This window comes from Equus quagga, chromosome 3 (assembly GCF_021613505.1).
Source record: "Equus quagga isolate Etosha38 chromosome 3, UCLA_HA_Equagga_1.0, whole genome shotgun sequence".
In the NCBI taxonomy this organism is placed as follows: Eukaryota; Metazoa; Chordata; class Mammalia; order Perissodactyla; family Equidae; genus Equus; species Equus quagga.
This window is the reverse complement of record NC_060269.1, coordinates 32,211,505-32,225,350: the sequence shown is the minus strand read 5'-3', so window position 1 is coordinate 32,225,350 and position 13,846 is coordinate 32,211,505. Positions and strand designations below refer to the sequence as shown.

Below are 13,846 nucleotides of genomic sequence, written 5' to 3'. Positions count from 1 at the left end.
AAACTCATCCCGAAGAGATTACCAAAAGCTATTTTTGAGACAAGTCCTATGGCACATAGTCTAAAAAATACAAAAAGGTGGTAGAAAGAGAAGATCTGAAGTTTCTGCAGAATTAAAAAAAAAAGAGGTGGGGAGGGGAGGTTGTTCTGTTGGGAGGGTAAGGAAAATATCCTAAAAAGCATCTCCTAAAACGTTTCCCCTCCAAGAAGAAAAAGTAAACATTTTACAGGCTCAAATCTCTACACTCCTCTCAGAAATTCCCATTGCTCATCTGGCAGGCCTCCAGAAGGCCTAGCTTAGCTGGCAAGTATTCAAATACAGTTATTCAAAATATGTTAACGAGGCTACCGAGGTGCTCCCATCATATAACCCCAACCTCCCTTTCTTTGTGGGAACTGAACCTGTGCAGGTTCAAACGGCCCTGCCAAACACCTGCTAAGTGTACTGACTGTTGGCCTAACAACTGCCAATTTAAATTAAGCATTTCAGGAGAATGGCTTTGCTCAAGTGTATGTTGTCTTTAAAAATGAACATTTTGACATTCAAGTTACCCCCACTCCCATATTCTTCTATTGGTATAAAAATACAAGCACTAATGATTTACACTCTCTAAGTACCATATTCAAAGTACCTTAAAGATTCCAAGGTACTTTACAAGTATTCTTTTAAAAGTAATTTCCCAGGGGTTGGCCCAGTGGTGTAGCGGTTAAGTTCACACGCTCCACTTTGGTGGCCCGGGAGGTCCTGGGCACAGACCTATACACTGCTCATCAAGCCATGCTGTGGTGGCATCCCACATACAAAAACAGAGGAAGATCGGCACAGATGTCAGCTCAGGGTCAATCTTCCTCACTAAAAAAATAAAATAATTTTCCAGTGAACTATTTTTCATTCTAGACATGAAGAAATGGAAGTAGTAGTTACACATTGTGTAGACAATGACAACTGGAATCAAAAGCAGAACCCAGTTATTTTATCAGTTAATACACCGATTCAACAATATCTCTTTAGCTGAATATCAAGTATTTCTTTTGTATACACAAAGAAATCACAAAGCAACTAGTTACTCACCTTTGGTTTGTACATATTCTAAAAATCTCGAAATTTCCCCCACAAAATCAGACTATCTCACAATTTTCATTGCTCACTCTTCCTGCCTCCCAAAAAAGCATTAACTTGTTTCTTCATCCACACAGACATTCCACACATAGTCTGAATTTTAAAACTCAGGCTATGCAGCTTCATTTTCAGTGGAACAGAAAGTGCTGGTTCCAAAAAAAACCTCAGTATCTCTCCCAGTCCCTAAATTAATCCCCAAACCACCAGACCTCATGCAAGAAATCAGGCTCATCCAGTATCTGAAGTTAAAACACTGAAAGGGAGGTTGGAAAGAAGGTATAAATGGGATTACATAGTTACCCAGGGTGACTCATTCGCACATGCTCAAGATTAAACTGAGCACTGAATCTAGGAGCAGGAAAGAATTTTTCCTCAGGGGCAGAAAGGGGTGTGGGATTTTCAAATGCACACTAAGCAGGATCTTCTGCGTGGATCAGGTGATCCACATAATTAACTTCCTACTACAGCGAAGGAGCAAGCACAGGTGAGGCGCACGCCTTCCCAGAGGGTGTTGGTCAAAAGCCCTTTCAGATGCTTCCAATGCTACAGGGATGAGACGGAGAAGCAAAAGAGATGGGGTGGCACAATGATGTAAATATACCTAACGTCACTCAACTGTGAGCCTAAAAGTGGGGAAGATGGTCAACTTTACGTTATGTGTTGTTTTTGCCACCATTAAAAATAAAAATTAAAAAAAAGGGAGATTGGGGTCAAGTTACAATATTGCCATGCTCTGAGGAGCAGCTAAAATTCTCTTAAAATGTGAAAGGAGGGCCGGCCCGGTGGTGCAGCGGTTAAGTTCCCATGTTCCGCTTCTTGGCGGCCCAGGGTTCACCGGTTCGGATCCCAGGTGCAGATTTGGCACTGCTTGGCAAGCCATCCTGTGGTAGGCGTCCCATATATAAAGTAGAGGAAGATGGGCATGGATGTTAGCTCAGGGCCAGTCTTCCTCAGCAAAAAGAGGAGGATTGGCAGTAGTTAACTCAGGGCTAATCTCCCTAAAAATATATATATATATGTGGAAGGGTTTGAATTTCAGAAATTACAGCAACCTACTGAAGATGAAGCTGGATACGGCAGACTGGGAATGGCACTGGGCTGGGTGTCAGGAAATTCGAGTTCATGTCCTCCTCTGCCTGCTGAAACCAACTGGCCCTGGACTCAGGGTATTTCCCACGTCTCAATTCCCTAGGACCTCATTTTTCTCATTAAGAACAGGAAGAGTAATAAAAGTTTTTCTCCTTTCATTTCTTTAAGAAAAACTGGCCATTATCTTCCTTGAGTCATTTTCTTCTCCTTAGGTGTTTCAATAAAAATCTCAAAGTTATGAAAATTTATTCTGCTTTGGAAACATATGGTTTAGAAACACAACAGATTCTATTTGAAAACAAACGAATGATTTCAAGGCAAGAACCTTATTTGAATGATTAAAAATATTTCAATATCCATGTTCCAATTTCCCTTTAGTTAGTAAGAACATGAGTTTCTCAACATAAAACTATTTCTCCAACTCAAGAACAAAAACCACATTTGCCAAAAAATGTAGTATGCATAAAATCTACCATAAGAGCATCTTTCAGTTGTTTAAAAAAATCACTGAGGGCCAGCCCAGGGGCACAGCAGTTAAGTTCACATGTTCTGCTTCAGTGGCCCGGGGTTCGCCAGTTTGGATCCTGGGTGCGAGCATGGCACCGCTTGGCACGCCATGCTGTGATAGGCGTCCCACATATAAAGTTGAGGAAGATGGGCATGGATGTTAGCTCAGAGCCAGTCTTCCTCAGCAAAAAGAGGAGGACCGGCAGTAGTTAGCCCAGGGCTAATCTTCCTCAAAAAAAAAAAAATTTAAAAAAAAGTCACTGAGTTAAGTAGAGAGATACTAAACATGTTTAATACTTAATACTTAACACTTAAATATGTTTAAGTATCAAAATCATACCTTAAAACAGAAATAATCAAAGTACCAACATATTATGAATTTTAAGTCAATCTATGAACATTTTCTATTGAAATATAAGTAAATATGAAAATATTATAAGGCTAAATATGTACATTAAGTTTAATGATAAATCTTATGTAATTATTAAAGAAACATTTCCCTTTAGCAACATATACAAAAGGCAATAAATCTGCTTATCTAATATTTATAACTTTTTTCCTATATTTTAAACCAAAACCAGAAAAGTCTAAGTTAAAATACTCCCACTGAAAATTCATAAGCTATATATTTTTTATGCTGCCCCTGGATGACTATTAAATGTTATGGTTCTCCCTAAAAGCATTTATACTTATTTTCAACAAATATAAATATTCATTGGAAACATCTATCACTATGTTAAACAACATACGAGTTAGAATAAATTAGAGGAAAAAAACTTGAAAAAATAATTAGAAATATCAAGAGGCTCATAAGAAAAAAGATCTACCAAGAGTATAGTTTAAAAAAATACCAGAAAGCCAAGAAATAAGGTCACCTGAAACAAAGAGAGCAAGTGGTGAGCCCAGCCTCCAACTCTTGGTGCAAGGCAGAAGTGACAGGAGTGTTTTCTTTGTTGTCAGAGTGAAAGGCAGTTCTGGGTCTCCACCGCCTCGGAGGAGCAAGCCTTCTATTCACTTCAGGAGCAAAGTGACCTACTAACCAAACTTACCTGGACTCTGCGTGCAGTGAGAGGGTGTGGTCGACTTTGCATATAATAACAATAATGATACTCAAGACTTACAAAGCAGATATGAAGATTCTATAAGATCCTGCAGGCAGCTGGGCAGAGTATCTAAGAGGCTGAAGTATTCCTGAGTAAATAAATGGAGGAGAAGGGAGAGAGCATGAAGGATGATAAAAAGGAAGGGAGGGTGGAAAGGTTAGCAAGCCAGCCAGAGACACGATAGTGGTGAGAAGTTCTCAAGTACAATCTGGGTTCCCAGCACGTGTTTCTGAAAAAATGAACACTTTAACACAGATGGTTAGGGCACGGTAAAGAACGATTTTACAAGGGCTATATATGGCCATCATTTTGTAAGTAACTTCCAAAATTCCTTCGGGGGTGGGGCGGGGGGCCTGTCAAGATCTCTTTGCAAGGTAATTGAATGGAATCATAAAGTTCCCCTAAGGAAATAATACGTCAAAAAAAAGTATACCTTTCTAGAAATAGAGTAAGTTCAGTAGGTAGTTGGAAATAAAATCATTTACTCCTCTAAGATATTAAATAATCATTCCCACCTGGTCCACTTCTTGACTAGTTTTCTAAAAGAGTCTGTCTTGTCTATCTGTCTATCTCTCTTTCTCTAAAATGAACTTTTGGGGGGGCCAGCCTGGTGTAGTGGTTAAGTTCGCACGCTCCCTGTCAGCAGCCCCATGTTCGCCAGTTCAGATCCTGGGCGTGGACCTACACACTGCTCATCAAGCCATGCTGTGGTGGCATCCCACAGAAAAGAACTAGAAGGACTTAACAACTATGATATACAACTATGTACTGAGGCATTGGGGAGGAAAAAAGAGGAGGAAGATTGGCAACAGATGTTAGCTTAGGGCCAATCTTCCTCACCCCTCCAAAAAAAAGCATATCTTTAAAAAATAAAATGAACTTTTAAATCAAAGTTCAGGTTATAAGAGACAGGTTAGAGTATACACAACAAACATACAGAGAGAGAGATCTGAAAACAAGAAAACTTCTTTAGTCAAGCAGAACTACTTTGGTACTCTTTTACAAATCACCCACATCTCAACTAACCAAAAATAAGGCAAACCAGACATGCATTATAAAAGACAATGAGAAAGAATATTTGAAATTAGAGCTATTGCAGGAAATTTGGTCTGTATTTTAATAATACGCTTTCAGATCCAATAACCAGAATAACCAGAACTTCTGGTGAACAGCTAATCCTCCTTCATCTCTGCTCTTCATCTTTAAGCCATTCATAAACTCTTGATTCAGGAATGCACATTGTTTTTTGAACTGATACCAACACAATACCTTCCTTGATTTAACAACGTCTTTTGAGCTTCTTGGCGATGGTTAGGCACTTTCTCATATTCTAACCTTTCTAAAAATTCCCTTTCACTTTTGTCATCCTCTAAATATGTCCTCTGCAGGGGGGAGTTTGATCTAAGTCACCGCTAGAAAACACTACGCACCTATTTTTTTAAGCATCTCAGTGTATTTCCCGTATCCCACAGAAGAGAGGCTAAAGTTACTTTCCGAGTTTTGGTTCTCACCTTCCTATCCCACTCTTTATACCTATTTACTTCTAGTAGATTTGTTTCTTCTCCCTTTTTTCCTCCATGCCCAACTCAGGCTCTCTCCAAGTATAATTTAAGGATCACCTACATCAGAATCCAACAAGGGTTTAAGTTAGAAAACCTAGTTTTCCGGATCTCTATCAAGACTTGCTAAAAATCTCAGAAGGTGGGTAGGGCTCAAGAATCCTCATTTGAAAAGTTACCCAGGTCACTGTTATGCACACTGAAGTTTGAGGACCACTGCCCCAAACTAAAGGACACAGGGATATACCAAGCTATAAATAAGCAACGTCAGAGCACCTAAGAGAGAGCAGGGTGGCAGTCCTCGCTTCACCTTCCTTTTAAAATACAGATGGAAGAGGCAAGACAGCATGGAGAGTGGAAGACGAACTGAATGGGAGACATCAGCATAAATGCAGACTCGTCAGCCCTGCTTTGGTGGCTACTGCCAATTACAGTAGCCAGACCTGCAAGGGGACTGATTACATGTAATTTATAAAAAGTAAACAAGCTGGGCGGCTTGTGAACGATGAATGGTGATATCCAAGCCAAGAAGTAATAAAAAGCATGAATATATGACTCAGCATCTCCCCCCCCCCCCCCCCCCCCCCCCCCCACACACCCGGACAACAATTGGTCTTACTCTAGCTAGGATTAGTGAGGGCAAAATGAGTATTTGGGTAATGATTTAAATGACAACAGACATTTGAGAGGGTTTTTGTCTATTGTGTAAAGCCTTGTGAAAGGGTTACACAGCACCAACCTCTGATGTTCAAAAGCTCAGGCCTCTCAATGACTGTTTTTCTCAATCTTATCGAACTCATAAAAGTTAATGTCTGATTCCAATGCTTCAATACAATCCTGCACCTGAATAATGGCTTTTAATGGAAACATAGGGAAATAAACTAGATAAATAATACAGATGTAGGAACCAAGAATTATGAGGGTTTTCTCAACTTCAGCACTGTTGATATTTTGGGCTAGATCATTCTTTGTTGTGGGGGCTGTCCTGTGCAATGCCCTACCTCTACCCACTAGCAGCCAGTGGCATCCCCAGTTATGACAACCAAAAATGTCCCCAGACACTGCCAATTGTCCCCTGTGGGGGCAAAACCCCCTCCCCACTCCCACTAAAAAACCACTGCCCTACACAGAAACATCATGAAGACATGTTCATATTAGCAAAACAGCTCACAGAACATATTTCTGACATCACAAAAATCTCAGGATTTTCTCTTAAATCTATATATTAAATACATCTCTTTTAAGTATATCACCCTATTTTTCCATAAATGTTTCCATTACCAGGGACTAAAATATAAAATCTTAATATTGCTGTAGTAAGCTTATCCAAGCCATTTACGAAAGTGCCATGTAACGAAACAACTGAATTGGCTCCTCACCTCTCCTGGTCACAATCAAGCAGCAGAAGGACTCTGTCAACTTCATCTCTAAAATATTCACGTCCGTTTACCAGAGCCAACACATCCATCAGGCACAGGAGGTACAGCGCTAGCGTCCATGAGACTTTTAGGAGCCCATGAAAAGTGTTTTAATATTAATTTCTTTTAGAATCAGAATAAAAAATGCCAGCTTGGAATACATTCATCTTTATACTGACAGAGTTGCAAAATGTGATTTTTATTAGTTTTTTGTAGAGGAAGGGGGGCCCATGAAGACAAAAGTACCTTAAGTTCACAAAAATCATCGTGTGCCCTGCCACCTAAAGGGGAAATAAGCAATTGAAACCAGCAAGTACAATGAGGCGTCATAGGCACTGTGCTACCAGAAGGGCAGAGCATCACAGGAGGACAAAACAGATGCTCTGGGACCACTGTGTCTGTGTGTGTAAGTGATCGTGGTGGTGGGAGTTCAGGGGAAGCTCCAGGAGGGCAGAGAATAAGAAGTCAGCCTGGCGGTGGAGGCAGAGAAGAGAAGGCCAAGAATCCCTGGAGGAGAGAAGAGCATGGGCAAAGGGCAGAGAGTGCTCACCAGGCCAGTTGGGGACATGCAAGGTGAGTACAGCCTAAGAAGACAGCATGAATGAAAAGGCAGCAACAAGTGCTCCTGGAGGCATACGCAGGTGACACCTCACAAGGAGCACTGCAAAACAAGAGGAGATTTGGGCACTGCCGAGAGCAAAGGAACGCTGCAGAACAGCTCCAAACTGGGGAATGGTATGACCAGATTTGTGTTTCAGAAAGGCCATTCTGGCTGCCTTGATGAAGACAGTTTGGAGCGGGCCAAGAGTGGAAGCAGGGAGACCAACTGGCTATTGCAGCAATCCAGAAGAAAGGCAAGGGTAGCTTAGTCAACACAGGGGCCAATAAGTCAAGAGACATTTGGGAGGTAAAATTGTCAGGATTTGGTCAGTGGGTGTGGAGAATGAGGAAGGGACAACAAAGAAAACATTCCGGCTTAAGCTACTGGACAACGGACACCAGGACACCAGACGGTGGTATGACAGACAGAGAGGGAATGATAAGAGGATCAGGTTTAGGGAGAGGATGGGAAGACCTGCTGTGGGTATGCTGACTCTAGGTTGCTGTCGGGTATCTAAGCAGTTAGGGATCTAAGCAGTTAGATCCATAGATGTGGAGTGAGAAAATGGCTGAGATAGTCTTCGAATCATCAGCACCTAATATTTCAGATTCATAGATGGGCTTTAAAGATTAGAAAGCACGCAAGGTTATAATAACATTAGTGTGTAAGTTTGTAACAATTCTGTGGAATATGAGAGCCCAGAGCTTCTATCAGATTTTCAAAGGAGTTCATGAACTCACAACGGATGAAGAACCACAAACAGCATGAGATGGGAGAAGAGACCGTCCAGGCAGGGCTAGCACTCAAACCCTTCAGAACTCTAATGCTTAGGGAAACCAGAGCCTGGTATCAGGAAGGCAGAGGAAAGAATGTATTTTGAGAAGAGGGATTGGTCATCTCTGTCAATGTAGTCAGGAGTTCCATGAAAAATAAGAACTAAAAAGTTCAAATCTAGTTCTCCTAGATTTGGCAACCAGGAGATCATTGGGGACCCTGGTGAGAGGCGTTTAGATAAGCGTAGTGGAAAAGGACCCAGGTTGTATCCCATTACGAAATGAGTGGCAGATGAAGACGAGGGGGTAACCAAATGTACAAAACCCAGTCAAGAGTCTGGCTGAAAAAGGAACAGAAAGAGTCTCACTCCAGCCCCATCTTTGAAAAGTGAATCCATCTTTTAAGGTCCTGCTGACATCTCTCTTACCACCTTCTTTAAACCTTCACAGAGTCCCTGAATTCACCACCCTCTGCTGAATTCTTCTGGAGCCTTGTCTCATGCATCAGTGATCATAATGTAATTTGCAGTACTGAGTGCATCCCACGTCCCTAGTAGCATATAAACTGCGGACGGGTGGAGACAGCGCCCTCTTGGTCCTCCTCTTCTGAATTCTTTGCAGTGCCGTGTTCACAGCGGGCATTCCCTCAGTGACTGAAAGATGTGACCTGAGAGGTGAGAGGTCTGGTCCTGCTAGAACAGCTGGTTAACTTGTATGACAAATCAATTGCAGACAGATCAATTAGTCTCCCAGAGGCGAATTTTCATTCCCTATAAAATGGAGTTGGACTCAGCTAGGGCAGAAGGAGCTATATGTAACTAGAAAAGATATTCAATAGACCCATTGTTTTGGTAATGCAAACCACAGAAAGTAAAACTGGATTAAAAACCAAAGGACATTCAAACAACACATGCGAGAGAAATGGGTTAGAAAAGGCTGAGAAACACTGAATGAGATGATTTATAACTTTAGGTTTGAAATTCTACAATTATTTGGTCATGCTGTTCAGGAGATTGTATAAGGTACCACAATGTTCATTTTAGACACAGAGAACAAATGGCACCTTTGTCCTCTGGAAATTAATATCCTATTACAAACATCAAAGAATGATAAATGAAGCCATAAGTCTCTTTGTAAACAGATCATGTGTATACATCTTCTACTGTGTATACTGTGGGTCACTATGAAAATCATCTAAAAATATATTAAATATAAAAACACATTAGGTCTGCTTTTCCCGTTTTGACTATCTGCTTAAATGAAGAGAAATAAAAGAAGAACACCGTTCAATAGCACCAGTTTAATTTCGTGCCTTTTTCTTTGGAGATAAATGGCCTTTATACCCAGTGAAGATTACTCAGAAGGCTCTGGTTTTATCTAACAGCATCACTAAGAACAATCGATCTTCCCAAATATTTTGCTTTCTGACTAGTTCAGTATTTCCTTTTCCATTTTCTCAACACTTCAAACATTTATGCCTGAAAATGTCAGGGAGAACTTGTAAAATGCAATACTCCTACACAACTTTGGGGTCAATTATAACTTTGCCAGAGGGAAGGGGGTTCAAACAACACCTCCCTAACTGAATGAGGTGATCACTCCCCAAGAAGCTCTCCGTAACACCACTGGAATTCAAAACACTGCAGGTAGCATTTTACCAAGGGTTTCTCTTCCAAGAGGCAAAGATTAAAGCACTTCTCTCCCGCTAATCAAGGGTCATCCCTCCAACCAGAAGCTTTCATCTTGGCTGCTATGACTCTGGCCAAGGCACTGATGGGAACATGTGATGGGCTGCAGTTGAGAAAGCACACCAGGTACTTAATTCTTTGATCAGGTAGTCATCTCAGGGAGGAGTTCTGCTACTCAGAAAGTGGCCTAACCACATTTCCCAAGACAGCAGTAACTAAAAACTGCATTTCAGGAGAGGAAAACAATCTACATGCCGGGTGGACCATTAGTGTTCCTAGTCTTGATTACAGCATTACAGGGACATGAATAATCCCCCCTTTTTAGAGGAAAGGTGAAAGAATGTGTGTGTAAAGGTTTTGACACAAATACTTTGTGATATTGGGGCTAAGCTTATATTACAGAAGAAGTGGAAACAAAGAGGAAAGAGCATGAAGCAGGGATCCATGCGACAAAGACAGTTTTCACCTTTCTCCCACTTAAAAAAGTTAGCAAATAAAATAGTACAGCAACTGGTTAACTGATGCATTAAATACAATTTAAAAAACGACAAAAATAGATTGAGTTTTCAACCTTCTCCTGACGCTAGATAGTCCTGCATTTTCATTTCACAAAAGCAAGCCTCTTAACTAAAACTATATTTACCTGCTTATTTCATGTATAACAGCTAAATATATTTAGGCGATAAGGACAAACATTTAATTTAACCCAGCAACATGAAAGTAACTTACAAAGCCTTCGTGTTAACTGACATTTTTTTCCCTCTTCAGACCAGAGGATGTCCTCCTCTCACTTTTCTCTTGAAATGTAAAATGCAATTTCCATGTTTTCTTTTTCCAGGTGTGATATTTTTAAAGAACATATAAAATTCAAAAAAAAATTAAACTACATGAGTCAAAACAAAGGAAAATAAATAAAAAAGGGAAAAGAAAAACAATGAACAGGATAGTTAAAGCAAAGTTTAGTATTTTTCTTCCTTTTAAAAAAATGAACTAAGATTTTTACATTGAAAAGAAATGTTTGGACTCTTGGTATATTGTTTTTAATTCATGGAACAATGTAGCCATTTGTTTTTTTCCTTTTAGGACATTGTTTTTTTTGAACACATAGGGAATTGCCTAGGCCAAGTATGAATTCAAAGTAAAAAGCTGGGAGGAAAAAAAAAAACACCACCATAAGAAAAACTTGTGGTAAATTTGGCATTCTTTCCAGTATATAAAAATAAAAGAAAACGCAGTTTAGAAATATGATAAAAATTTCTGAAATGCACACAAAGGAAAGAGCGATTAAATGGTAGAAAAAAAATTAAGATAACTTACATTTCCCGTTCTTTCTTTGCAACTTACATCTTCATTCGCGGTTTGCATATAGTAGCTCTGCTAAAAACAACCACATGGAAAATTTTCGTTCCAGATAATACTGCAGGACGGGGCTTGGCAGCCACAAGTTGTAATCAGAATGCTTCAAGAGCTAATGTAACAGAGATAACAACCAAGCGTGCATTTCAGTGCACAGTCTTAACTATTTTTCACAAAGGAGGCTGTGGGAGGGTCAAAAGCTGCTAGGTTCCACTTCATATGTATTCAGCAATGAGAATTTTTCTCTTTGGTTAGGGAGAATTTTGCTCCTATGAATAAAAAAATTGCTTAAAATATAAACGATTCCTTTTTCCAGTTAAGACATTCTTGTATTACTTAAGGTGTTCGTGCATACAAGCCTGGAAAGGTCAGAAACTTCCAATTCTTAAAACGACTTTTCCCAGTAATTGCACAGGCCTGAACTGCCGTCTACAGTTCATTCTGGCTTCCCCAGCCATTGAGTTGGCAACTGAAGAGGCTACTTATTTAATGGATGTGGAAATGCACGTACAATGAGCCACTTTTCCCCAGGAGTAATCTAAAGAAGAAAAGAATACTAATTTTATTTGCGCTGGTAGTCAAAGAGGGGAAAATAAAGAGATCTGTGACTTGATAAGTTTCCTGTACTTAGTCCACAAACTGATAAAAGGAGTCACAGAAATGTTGTGACTTCTATCCAAGTTCAAAGGGCAAATTCAGATGGAGCTCTAAGTTGGTAGAAATTAGCTACCATGTTAATGCAAGGAATGTGAAATGAGAGAAACCCCTCCATCAACAGTCAGAAGGGGTTTAACGTGATCCAATGGTGTTATTCTCTTTCCTCCAACACTAGCTGGCACTCACACAGCTGGGCTAAGATGGCTTCCAGAGTCCAAAATAAGACGCTCGCCCAAGGCAGCGCTGGCCCTCCTGCTGGAACTCAGAAGCAAATGGAATCAAAGGCTCTTTTATTCTCCCTCCCACCAGAACATGCTCCCTCTCTGTTGCAAACCAAATGCTTGCCAGAATGAATTATTTAGCTGAAAACAGACATAAAGAAATCTTAAATAACACACGTCCCTTGGAATCGTAATAAGTTCAGGTGACCAAACAAGTTGTTTTGTTTGTTTGTTTCTTGGACTGAGACAGAAAATTCGCTTGTGGTCAGGATCCCACCAGGAGCATTAGGTCATAGCAGCAACAGAAACTTCTCAAACTAGAAGTTACAACTGACGTCCACACTCCGTGCATGAAACTGAGGTGTTCTGAAGCCGTTCTTTCACTAGGATGTCTAAATTCATCACAAAGTCTTTGTTCTTCCTTTAAAACCGGGCTTCCCTTATGATTTTGCTATATCTGCCAGCAATACTTCAATTCTTCTAAGAACGAGCCTGAAATTCATTTGTGATGTTTTCCCTGCCCCCCCATCCCTCCCCCTCAGTCTAAACTCTTAAGACATTGTTGTCTCTATCATTCATTTGGCAATTAATCATATATGGTCTTATAACATATGTCTTGTAAAACAATTTAAATACGCGTGCATTTACAGCTTGTCTTCACAAACAGATTAGAAACTCCTTAAGGGCAGGGAATGGGCCTTTCCCTCCACTGTATTCCACACATGGCACATTATAAAAACTCCAGAAATACCTGTTTATTTATTCAGTCAACAGATACTTGGTGAGCTCTACTCTGAGCCAGGCACTGCTCTGGGTGCTGGAGACACAGCACCCAACACAGGAACCCCACAGCCCTGTGCACAGTGCACGTGCTTTCTGTTAAGGGAAACGTCAGAGTCAGCCCTGATGGCTTTAGTGGTTAATGTTTGGCACTCTCACCACTTCGGCAGCCCGGGTCCGTTTCCGGTCGTGGAACCACACCACGCATCTGTCAGTTGCCATGCTGTGGTGGCAGCTCACATGGAAGAACTAGAAGGACTTACAACTAGGATATACAACCACCCAGTGGGGCTTTGGGGAGAGAGAAAAAAAGAGGAAGAGTGGCAACAGATGTTAGCTCAGGGCCAATGTTCCCTGCGCAAAAAAAAAAAGCAAACAAAAAACAGGGTGGGGGGACATCAGAGGTTCCCCAAAGAATTCTGCTTAAGTAGTTCCTAATATATTCACTAAACTTTTTAAGATGTACAATAAACTAAGATTTATTTCCCAAAAAGGAGGCCCACCGAGAAGCTCCCCAACTGCCCCTCCCTCCCACGGAAACGCCTGAGAAGACGAATGTTAAACCAAATGAGAGTTCAGAAAGTCTATTTGCCCACCCCTTCCCCATTTTACAGACAAGGAAACTGAGGATCAGAATGGTCAAAAGATCAGGTGGGTGGTGGCAAAGCCAAGTGGAATCCTGGGTCCTGACATTCAATCCCGGGTTCCTTCCACCATAGCACGTTTTACCCCAAACCTTCAAAAATGTAGTGGTGCACCTGCTAGGAGGGCCCGTCTCCTGTGTTAGTTTCTGTAAGACAATCAGGAGTGCTGGCAGGCAATGTTCCACATCTATCACCTCTTACACTTTCTCAATCTGCAAATTATCAAGACTTTGTCGACTCTAAAATACCGAATTTTACTTAATCTTAAAAAGTGCTTTGTCGGGGGCTGGCCCCGTGGCCGAGTGGTTAAGTTCGCGCGCTCCGCTGCAGG

General features: G+C 40.8%; 1 protein-coding gene across 6 annotated transcripts in view; it reads right to left on the bottom strand.

Annotated features, from left to right (window-relative positions):
• The window catches only part of GAB1 (GRB2 associated binding protein 1), a 117,888-nt gene that overhangs the window by 98,148 nt on the left and 5,894 nt on the right, over nucleotides 1–13,846 (bottom strand). Inside the window, exon 1 of one of the 6 annotated variants that reach the window (XM_046656135.1) lies at nucleotides 11,175–11,237. The exons of 4 other annotated variants lie outside the window; for them this stretch is intronic. In XM_046656135.1, the coding sequence (XP_046512091.1) occupies nucleotides 11,175–11,222 (48 nt within the window). In that variant the 5' untranslated portion in view covers nucleotides 11,223–11,237. Of the gene's footprint in view, nucleotides 1–1,071; nucleotides 1,102–11,174; nucleotides 11,238–13,846 lie in introns of those variants that run through there. One more of the 6 variants, XM_046656136.1, reaches the window with a different exon arrangement.